Source organism: Otolemur garnettii, unplaced genomic scaffold, assembly GCF_000181295.1.
Source record: "Otolemur garnettii isolate 467f Iridium unplaced genomic scaffold, OtoGar3 scaffold00148, whole genome shotgun sequence".
NCBI lineage: Eukaryota > Metazoa > Chordata > Mammalia > Primates > Galagidae > Otolemur > Otolemur garnettii.
The window spans coordinates 3325938-3337246 of NW_003852543.1; the positions used below are offsets into that span (position 1 = coordinate 3325938).

The window sequence follows — 11309 nt, forward strand, 5'->3', positions numbered from 1 at the left end:
GCGCTCGCTCGGAGCCGCGCCCGCCGGCAGCCCGTCGCGACAAGGGAGTGGGGCGAAGAGAGAGCGCGGCTGGAGGAGGGAGGAGACTGGAGGCGGGAGCGGGAGGAGGGGAGGGAGGCGGGGCGGGCGATCGGACCGAAGGTGGGCGGAAGGTGCACCGCGGGAGGGTTGGCAGCGGCAGCCTTATGCTCCCCGGCCTCTGCCTGACGCCCCTAGCCCTAATACTCTTGGCCGTGGCGCCCTAGGAGGTCAGTAGGGGTCTGGGATCTTCGAGGCTCTAGGAAGGACACTGGCAGAAGTGAAAGGGTGGGTGCGTGCGAGGATCTGAGATACGGAGCTGACGCGTCGGCCCGCACCGAGGCGGGACCACTTTCCTGCAGACCCTGGGCTGGGGTCTAGGACGGTGGGCGCGGGCAGTTCTATCCTTCCGCCACCCAAGATCCCCAAGGAGGGGTGGGTGAGTGGGTGTGTTGGGGCGCTGGGTCATAATATGCCGCAACCCCACCTGGCCCCCAGCAATGAAGAAACCTAGCGGAAGAAAGGGAGCGGCAAGACAGTCCCGAAGCCCTTCCCCAAACGCTTCCCCACCTGGCTGCGCTCCGTCGGGCCTGCAGAGCAGGAAAAGCGCGCGTCGCCGGCTTGCGAGCGCCCCCTGCTGCCGTCTGTGTGCCGAGACAGTCTTCTCCGCATCCTGGGGCTGCTGAAAGGGCTCCCAACCCAGGGAAAAGCGACTTGTGACCAGCTTTCCTGTTTCTCCCGCAGCTGCCCCAGTTTTCTCTAGTAAGGGCAAAGGAGGTAAGAAGGAAACTGGCTTGAACTCAAATCACAGTAGCTAGTGAGACTCAGGGAAGGGTTTGCGGGGAGTGGGCGGGAGGGAGTGAACTGCAGCCTCTTGGCTAACGGGGAAAGATGAGGTTCCTCACCTGGAGCAGAGCAAGGAGGCCTTGCGGGCGTAAGGGGTCCTTTTCATGAGAGAAAGCAGGGTCTCAGGGGCAGCTGTGAAGGGAGGCGCTTTCCCTTGCCTCTGTAGTGACTGCTAGGGAAGGGGCCAACCCCCATCTCTGCTCCAGTCCTACCTGCCTTCCCCATATACACCGATGTCCCCTGCTGGTAACAGTGCAAAGGAGAGTTGGAGTAAGAAGAAATTTCAGACTAAGCCCCTCACCTTCAAAAAGATGCCGAGCAGCGGCTTTCCGTCAGGTGCCCAGCTCCAGCCTGGGCAGCCTCAATGGAACCCCTGATGCCATGAGCTCAGCCTAGAGCCAAGCCGCCTATTTACGGCCCACAGCTCTGCATGGCATCTCTTATAAATAAGCCTTGCTCCTCTGAAAGTGGGGCTCCACCAAAGGCCCCCCTTGAAACAGAATGCCTCTTGGTACCTTTGCTCCTGCCTTCCCACCTGCATGGGAGCAGAGCATGTGACCTCTCAGTCCCGGAAATGTCTAACCCCTACCCAGGTTCAGATAGAAGAGACCCCAACACCCCCCACAGCTGCACCTGCTTGATCCCCTGCTGTTCCTGTCATCCTGCCAGACTGCCAAGCTTTCCTGTTAGGTGTGAGTACCCACAGCCCAATGGGGTGGTGTTGCCTAGGCTAAGTTTGGAGAGGGCAGCCAGCCTCCTTTGCACCCCCAGGCCTCATTCTGAAGCAGATCATTCCAGAGATGGGTTTTACAGGTTCCCATTTGCTGGGCTGGGCAGGGCAGGCCCTGGGGCCCCTCATCACCAGGGGTGCACAGGCCGAAATAGCCCCTTCCCTGAGGATGCATAGAGGGGTAGCCATTGCAACTAAGAAGCAGCTACTTGGGCAAATTCCTGCCTGTCCCCATTGTTCCCTGCACCAGGACCTGCCGAGTCAGATACCCTGGAGGTCCAAGTGGGCACCAGGAAGAGCTATCTTTCTACCACCTCCAAACATCCTCAGGCTAGGGGTTGGGGTGGGTTGAGCATCTCCCCAGATGCTGAACCAGCACCAGCCTTTTGTCCTCTGGCCCATTTTCTCCCAAGGGCCAGGATGCCAGGATTCTGCAGGAACTGAAGCCAGGGTTGCCCACTTACCTTCCCATCCTGCAAGTCCCCACTCAGAATGCTCACCTGGGCCCACTCTAAAGTGACAACTTTGGACCTACCAAGCACCAGGCCCTGCTGGGCACTCTATTAAGCCAGCTGGGGACAGCCAAAGTCCCCAGAGAAATGTGTGCTCTTTAAGGGGGCAGGAGCTCTTCAACACCCACAAGGCTCAACTGTTGCCCCAGGCTCTGTGTTGCCTTCTGCCTCCACCACTGTAGCCTCCTCTCAGCCCCACCCCAGGATGGGCTAGCGCAACTGCCACCAGCTCTCCGGGGCAGGGAGGGCCATTTCCTAACTCAATTCCCACTCCTGTGGCTCTCTTTCTTCATGTATACCTCCAGGCTTTGCCTATCCGACCCAACCCTTAAGACTGCAAGGTGCAGGAAGTGGCCAGGCTTCCTTCAGCTCTTTCCAAATTAGCCTGACCTTCCACTGTCATCCCATTCCCCCAAGGCTAGTAGAGTTCAGTCCTAGACCTAAAACAGCCAGCAGCAGGAATTGCCTAGAATATTCCCAGCCATGTATGGGGGTAATAGGCATGAGGATCCCAGCCCTCTGCCCCTGCCCTACCAGGCTAGTGTTGGTCTCTAGTCGTGCTCTGGGTCCCCACCTCTCAATCCTTTCCAGGGGCTATTTGCACTGCCAGAAATACCCTCTCCTCCTTCCTTCTGCATTTGGCAGGCCCCTACACACCCATGTGCCACCACTCTCTCAGAGTGAGGTCCCCTGTTCTCCAGGTTTCCTGATGCCACACTCACAGCACCATTTTAACATTGAGCACACTGTACTAAGATGGTGTCTGATGGTTTTGTTTTTGTCACATACCACCTCCATCAGAGCAGACATCCCTTCTCAGTCCCGAATGCCTGGTCCAAGGTCATTGGCTGGTGAGGGATGGTGGCAGCAGGCATCAGTGTATACATACACATGAGCATTCTCAGACAGGTAATGCACCAGTGAAGAGTCTTGGAGGGATATCCTTGAAAGAGAGGCCATGAGGAAAGATGATCTAGTATGTAAACGATACCATCTTGTTCAAAGAAGAGTGAGACAATTGTCCCATCCCTTGATGAGAGAGCCCAGTGTAAGATCTGGCATCTTAATTGGAAGCCAGATCTTTTCCAGGCTTGAGAGGTGAGGTAGTGGCACAGCAGCCCACAGCCACGCCCTCTGTCCCCTAAGTGTCCACCAGGACTGACTAGCACACCCCAGCTTTCCCCAGAAGCCCCAGCCTTTTCAGTCCCTGGGACCCTTATCCCTAGACCACCCTGTATGTCCCAACTGCCCCACATCCCAGAGCCTCAAGTCGTGCCCTCTGTAACATTAGTCAGTCGTCCTTTGTCATAAGTGCCTGACCAAACCCCAGCCCTGATCAAACCTAAATCATCCACCACTGCCTGCCTTCGACCAGGCGGCTGCTTTTTCCGGAGCAAAACACTCTCTACATCGACTGGCCTCGCTTTAAATGCATGACCATAAATCTCCAACTTGCCTAGTATGCTCTCTCTCCCACTCCTTAAATCAGCATCCCTTCCTCTCCTCTCCAGCCTCCCAGCTTCTCCCCACCCCCATGCCGCTCTGCTCTGCGACTCTGCCTGATACTTAGGAGAAAATGCTAGTCATTAAGCAGGAACTCACCCCCTACACCCACCCACAGCTGAGCTCTAACTGGATTTGCTCTACTAGAAGAGCAAGTGCTCTGTGCCCTGGAGCCCACCCCTTCATCTGGCCCAGGACACTCCTGCCATTATCCAGTCTCCTGGCCACCACCCCCACAGCCTCTGCCTCCTCCAAATGTTTGCCTCCAGGCTTCTTTGACTCCTATCTCTCCCTAATGCTTGGCAGAGCATTTTAAGCCCGCCCACTGAGTCGCCTCTTTGTGGGTCATGTGTGACTCCATGTCACCAAGTGCCAGGCTTATTCCTGTGCCCTCCTCCTGTTTCTCAGCAGCACTTGCCACAGCAGAACTGCCCTTGGAACACTCTGCAGGTTCTGCCCCTTCCCTACAGGCCTCCTCTTCTTAGCTTCCTTTCCTTCTCCCAAACTCTAAATCAGAGGTTCTCAGCAAGATTCCCTTCTTCACTACAAGGGATGTTTGGCATTGTCTGGAGACACCTGTGACTGTCACAACTGAGGGAGGGGAGTACTACTGGCATCTAGTGTGCCAAAGATGCCGCCAAAGTCCTGCAAGTGTGCAGGACAGCGCCCACGCAAGCAGTTATCAGGCACAAAACGATAATAATGCCAAGACTGGGAAATGCTGCTATGAATGGAGCAGTGCCCCAGCTTCGTCCTGGGACCCCTCTTCTGTGTCTAAGCTCAGGGCTCCCTTCCAGATGCCAAGGCTCTGCCATGCAGCTCCTCCCAGCTCCCTCCCCTGAACCCAGTCTCCTTCAGCACACACACTTCCCCCTCCCTGTACTGCCTGTCCCCAGGTTCTCAGTGCTATTCCCCACCTGAAGCTGTGCCCTCACCTGCTGCATGCAATCGCCAGGAGTGGCTGCCTCGACCCCCAGGCACACTCTAAAAGCACCAACTTCGGTCCATCTCCGCAGCCCTCATCACATTGTCTTGTGTAACTGCAGTGGCTTCCTAACTGCTCTGCTCCTGACCCATTTTCCAGGATGTATCCAGAAAGACTTTTTAAACCTAAGTCAGAGCCTTAGAACCCTCCAGCTCCCTGTTGCTTTTGGACTAAAACTCTCCCCCTTGCCTACCCCACCCTCTCACTACTTCTTCCTATCTCAGGGCTCACAGCACTGTCACTGAGATCTCAGCTGAAATGCCACCTCCTCAGAGGGCCCTTCCTGAGCAACAACCTAAAGCAATGCTCCCCTTCCCCATATGGTGAGTACCAAATGTTTTCTTATGGCCTGGTTATTACCCACCCCATCTTGTCTTCCCCATGAGGCACCGGGCCCAGCCAGCCCCATCTTCAGAAGAACCCAGATTCGTAGACTAAGAGCCAAATCCTAATGGGAGACTCCTGCTGGACAACCTCTGAGTGGGGAACCTCTTGGCCTATCACCTCCTCTGACCCAGTGTGACCACCAAGCCTCAGCCCAGTACCAGAGCCCTGGCACAGCGCTCAGAGGCCAGTAGGTTGTGAGACAGTCATTTCTTTAATAATCACTACATACACTGTTCCTGGGGTGGCCCACTGTCTCTGTCTGGGAGGCTCCCAGTGGGGCTGTCACCATTCTAGGGGCAGGACCAGAGCCCTAGACAGTGTGCTCACATCCCATCATTCTTCCTTCATACTAATGCCTGAGTCTCAAAACTGACTCAAGACTGAAACCCAGGAGCCTGTCCTCATATCCCTTGACACACCCCCAGGATGTGGCCACTCCAGAAAGCTGGTAGAGGTCAAGCGCTCCCTGGACCTTAAGCCCAAGCCTCAGCCATGCACCACTGGGCCCCAGCCACATCCCCTTGAATATCTGCTCCCAAAGCTTGTTTCCTCCTCTGGCAGATCAGCATAACCCTGGCAGCTAGAGGGGAGTGAGGGTGGGGAATAAAGACATCAAAACGCATGAGGTAGTCAGTGCACAAAGCCAGCACCAGCTTTATTTCTGCCTCCCCCAAACATCTGAGGCTCCTACCTCCCCCCACTCCAAGCAGGACCACCTCGACCTTATGACAGACCATAAGAAAAGTGCCCCTGAGGGATTGAGGGGCTTCTGACTCATGCCCACTCACTGGCACCCTGGAGACTGTCTTCAGTCCTGGGACAAAGCTCATGGGGAAGGTGTGAAGCTAGGGAAGAAGAGGGCTTGGCTAAAGGAAAACAAGTGGGTAACCCCCAGCTCCTTCCCCAGCCTCTGCTGACTGAGCCCTCAGCGGGCAAGTCTCCTGCAAACATGGCTCTGGGGTGAAGATGTGCTTCAAGTGCTCCGTTCAGAGGCCTCGCATGCTTGCTGAGGGTCCCGACTGCTCTCTCCTCCCAGCAGCACTCCTCCATCTGGCACCTTCCTGCTCTACAAGGGAGCAAGTTGGATTCTCAAGGCCTCCTAGAGAGCAGGCTAGAGGCCACGGCCACAGAGCAACAACCCCAGCGCCCAGACGTCAGGGACAGGAGGCTATTCCCAGGGTCCCAGCCACAGGAAGAGGCGGGAACACTGCCGTTCATCCATGCTGGGGTTGGGCCTCAGGCACAGGGGGGTTGCTAGGGGCCCATAGAGCTAGAACCTGCCTCTTTCTGACTTACTCCCCCAGGACCCTGTCCCTAGAGAATGTCACCTTCCATTCCCAGCATCCTTCAGGGATGAGATAAAAGTTAAGAGCAGGCAGGGCCAGGCCTGCCTTTCCCTATGACAGAACTAAAGGCCCTCTGTCCCTGGAAACATAGTGGGAAAGGGACAGAGGAAGAGGCCTGGGCACCTCTGAGAGGTGCCCAGCCTGGGACTGGGACACAGGGGCTGCCTAGAGGGGCCAAGGGTTGGACAATCCAGCTCCTCAGGGCAGAAGGTACCTTCCCCACTTGGGGGTAGAAGCCACAGGCTTAATCTCTAGGCAGCTCCCTGAAGTGACTTCCAGGTACACAGCCTCCTGGCAGAGCTGGGCTCCCCAAAGGAGCCTGGATAGGCACTGGTTGGTCTCCTGCTTCTGAAGAGGAGGCTGGGGGTTCAGTGGGCACTTGGGCCAGCCACTGCTGCACCAGAGCAATAGCAGGAACGCTCACTTTAGGCCTTGACCCTGAGGAGGAAGCTGGGGTCTGAGGTATCCTTGCTGAGGCCTCCACAATGAACTTCTTCAGGGCAGGGGACTCCCACCCACGTGAGTTCTCTCCAGGCCCTTCAGAAACATCCTGGCCTTCAGGCCTGGGGTTGCTAGGGTCAAGGCTCGCGGGTTCCCCCGACAGCACCTCCAGAAGCCACTGCAGGGATGGTCTGGAGGCAGGAGCAGGGCTCCTACGGCTGCTGTAGGCTTGGGACCCTGGAACAGAAGAGACAAGGGATCAGGTCTCAGAATTACAGGAAGAAAGCCCCTATGTCAGCTGCACAGAGCCAGATCTGGCTTCAGCTTTATTCATGGGAACAGAGAGCCCAGCTCACAGGGATGGTAACCCACCATATCACTGCTAAGCCACCACTGCATGTCTTCAAGATCCAAGTTCCCCCATTAGAGACTAGGACAACAGAGCCACCCCATTCCCCACCCCCCACTGGCACCTAAGGATTACTACCAGGTCAGGCCACTCAGGCTTCCACAGTCACCACACCCAAGGCTTCTGTGACAGTTAACCCACCTGATCTATCGCCATAGCCCCCACCTTGGGCCACTCTGTACAGCAATACCCTACCTCTCAACCTACATCTGAGACCTCTTCCAGAACAATTCCTCCACTCACAGCACCAGGAAGATACAGGTGAGTGATCTCAGGCCCACACGTGGTGCCAGGAGGTAGGTTGGCTCCTCCTTGCTGCTTTCTTTGCTGCCACCCCAGACCACGACTACCACCCACTACTTTTCATTGTAGACCAAGTTTTCAGGCCAGCCCACAGCCTATCTCCTCAAAGCTGCCTCTTAGCCCAGTCACTGTCACTCAAGAGCTTCACAAGAAGCCACTCTTCCCTCTGCCAAACACCAACCAAATCCACCCTGCCATATTTCATCCACCCTGGCAAATTCTCCCTGCCTGGCCCCACTGACCTCACACCCCCTGACCTCCCTGAGGTGTTATGCCTAAGAAGGCTGCCATTCCTGACGTCTCAGTTCCCAGCTGCCGCCCTTCTACAGATACCCCCTCTGCTCCAGCTCACTTGCTGAGGCAGCGCGGTTCTGCAGAACTGCCAAGCCCCTGAACACTCGTCACTTGGCTTCCACTCCTCAGCCCTCATTGCAATCACTCCCCAACCTTCCCTTCTGTCATGCCTGATCGTAAAATCCCAGTCCTGGAGGACCAAGCATCCCTATCCCACCTCCCACCTGCTCAGCCTCAGACCACAGACCTGCTACATGCACCTCCACCAGGCCTCATCTCCTGCTGCTCTCCAGTCGGCTGCTTCAAGTGTTTTCCTTTATTCCATCCCTTCCTCCCCACCCTCCTGTTGGCCTCACTTCATTTTTTATGGGACTGAGGCCCCATCTGTACATGAAGAACCTCCTACAGCCAGGCCCAGTGCCTCACACCTGTAATCCTAGCACTCTCGGAGGCTGAGGTGAGTGGATTGCCTGAGCTGATGGATTCGAGACCAGCCTGAGCAAGAGTGAGACCCCATCTCTAAAAATAGACAGTGTTGTGGTAGGAGCTTGTAGTCTCAGCTACTCAAGAAACTAAGGCAAGAAAATAGCTTGAGCCCACAAGTTTGAGGTTGCTGTGAGCTGTGATGCCATGACACTCTGCCAGGGGCAACAAAGTGAGACTGTCTCAAAAAAAAAAAAAAACCAAGAAAAAGAGCCTCCTGCAAACTTCAATTTACTCCTTCCTCCTTCCCAGTAGGTACAAGGAAATGCCTCAGCTCCTACTGAGGGCAACCCTTCCCCAACTTTCTGGATATTCTTTCTCCCCCTGCTCCCATATTCATTCCTTTTCCAGTGGGTCATCATTTCAGTATCCAAATATGCTCTCATGTTCACCATCTTGATAAAACCTTCCTTGATCACAGCCAATTCCACCTCCCATGCTCCTCTCCCCATGACAGTCCTCCAGGAAAGTTCTACAGAGCTCTTGCCACATCATTTCCTATTTCTTTTTTTATTTATAGAAAAGGCATATAATATTTAATACAGTAGAAAGAAGTATGTTGGGGGAAGAATAGTCTTAAGTAAGTGGTACTAGAACTGAATAGCTACATGCAAAAATAAAGATAGAGCCTTTCCTTAAACCCTACACAGAAGTTCACTCCAAATGGATCACACAGACCCAAATGTAAAACCTAGAACTATAAGACTTACATCAGTGGTTCTCAACCTTCCTAATGCTGCAAATCTTTAATACAGTCCAAAGGGGTCACAACCCACAGGTTGAGAACCATCGACTTCCATGAAAACATAAGAGTAAATCTTCAAGACAAAGACTTCTTAGACATGACACCAGAAAGCAATTATGAGATGAGTAAGTTGGACTTCCAAATTTAAAATGTTGGCATTCAAAGGATACAGTGAAAAAAAGACAACCCATAGAATGCAAGAGCATTTCCAAATGACATATTTGATAAGAGACATATGTCTAGAATATGTAAAGAATTCTTACAACTCAACAAAACACAGCCCAGTTGAAAAAGAGGCAACTGATGTGAACAGATATTTCTCCAAATGTATACAGATGACCAAAGAACACATACAAAGATACTCATTAAGGCATTAGAGAAATGAAATCAAAACCACAGTGAGATACTTGACACCCACTAGGATGGTAATAATTAAAATGACAAGTGTTGGCAAGGATGTGGAGATTAGACACTGCTGGTAAGAATAAAAAATAGTGTAGCCACTTTGGAAAATGTTTTAGCAGTTAATATGGAGGACCTAGCAGTTCCACTCCTAGCTGTATGCCCAAAAGAAGTGATGACATGTTAACACAAGATCTTGCACACAAATGTTCATAGCAGCACTATTCATAGTAACTGAGAAGTAGAAACTACCCAAGTGTCCTTGGGTTGATGAATGAATAAAATATGATATATAAAATATGAGAATGTTAAAGAGCAATTTAAAATATTGATAACATGCTACAACATGAATTTTGAAAACATTACAAAGCCAGTACAACAGACCCTATATGATTCTACTTCTGTGAAGTGTCCAGAATAGACAAACCCAAAGAGACAGGAAGCAGACTAGTGATTACCTAGGGCTGGGGGCAAAAGTATGAGCTCAGGGGTGCAGGTACTCACATGCAAGATGACCTAGAAGTAGAATCTGGGTCACGGGGTATGTACATTTCAACCACCCAAGATGTTAAGATTGCTACAACTTGGAAAACAGTTTATATTCCTATCAATAGGGTGTGTTACCATTAGGGTGACCAGATTTTAACATTTGTAAAGCGGGACAACATGGCCGGGGGAGGGGGGGCAGAGCCTGACAACAATGTAATTTTGATAAGCAGTTCTTGATAATTACAAATAATTGTTGAGCAGTGATTATTACAGTTTAACATTATAAAATTAACAAAAATAATATAAAACTCATATTCAGGCGAAATAGCCACATGGCAGCCGAAAACCGTATATTCCCTTCCTGTTCTCCTGTCCATTTGTGCATTCTTTCCAAAAATCAGGACTTTTTTAAAACGCCGTGGGATGCAGGACAAATTGTTGAAAAGCAGGATGTCTGGTCACCCTAGTTAACATGCATTGCTCCGCATCCTTACCAGTAATGACATTATTGGGCTTATAAATTCCTGCTTATTTAGGGGGTGTAAAAGGATAGTGTAACCTCCATTAGTAATTGAGAATTCTCAGTTACTAATGAGGTTGAGCATTAGTTTTCCATTAGTTTTCTCATTGAGATGCCTATTAAGTCTCTTGACCACTTTTCTATTTCACAGTTGCATCTTTCTTATTAACAGGTAGTTCTTTACATAGTCTATGTGCCACCAGTTATGTGCTACACATCAAAAACCTCTTCTGGTTTGTAACTTGTATTTTCACTAGGCTTGGTGTCTTATGGTTAACGTACTTATATGAATCTTTCTAGTTTTATGGTTCTAGTGTCATTTGTATCTTATGTAAGAAATACCTCCCTATCAAGGTCATGAAGACATCTTACTATATTTTCTTCAAGGTTTTAAAGTGTCTCCATTTACATGTACAATGTTTTGCATGATACAAGTTAGGAATCCAATTTTTTTTAATGGATAATTAGGTATCTTAGAACCATTTAATGACAAATCTGTCCTTTCCCTTGTGATCCATGCCTCTTTATCAAGATTCTACTTCTGGCAGCGTCTGTGGCTCAAGGAGTAGGGTGCCGGCCCCATATGCCAGAGGTGGTGGGTTCAAAACCCAGCCCTGGCCAAAAAAAAAAAAAAAAAAGATTCTACTTCTGAGTAGGATCTATTTCTGAACTTTCCATTCCATTAGGCAATCACCCATCCTTGCCCCAATGCTACATGTTTTTATAAAGTCATTTTATATACATAGATGTTATGCATTTTACATGCTGTACATTTACATAAAGATCTTATAAAACTAAGTGACTGGCTCGGCGCCTGTGGCTCAAGTGGCTAAGGCACCAGCCACATACACCTAAGGTGGCGGGTTCGAATCCAGCCCAGGCCCGCCAAACAACAA

The 11309-nt window shown here is 51.6% G+C and overlaps 1 protein-coding gene across 1 annotated transcript in view; it reads right to left on the reverse strand.

Moving 5' to 3' along the window:
• Window positions 1-6571: 6571 nt before the first annotated feature.
• The window catches only part of ASTL (astacin like metalloendopeptidase), a 15290-nt gene continuing 10552 nt past the window's right edge, over window positions 6572-11309 (reverse strand). The window contains exon 9 of the mRNA XM_003799308.1: window positions 6572-7005. Within this exon, the coding sequence (XP_003799356.1) occupies window positions 6572-7005 (434 nt within the window). The remainder of the gene's footprint in view (window positions 7006-11309) is intronic.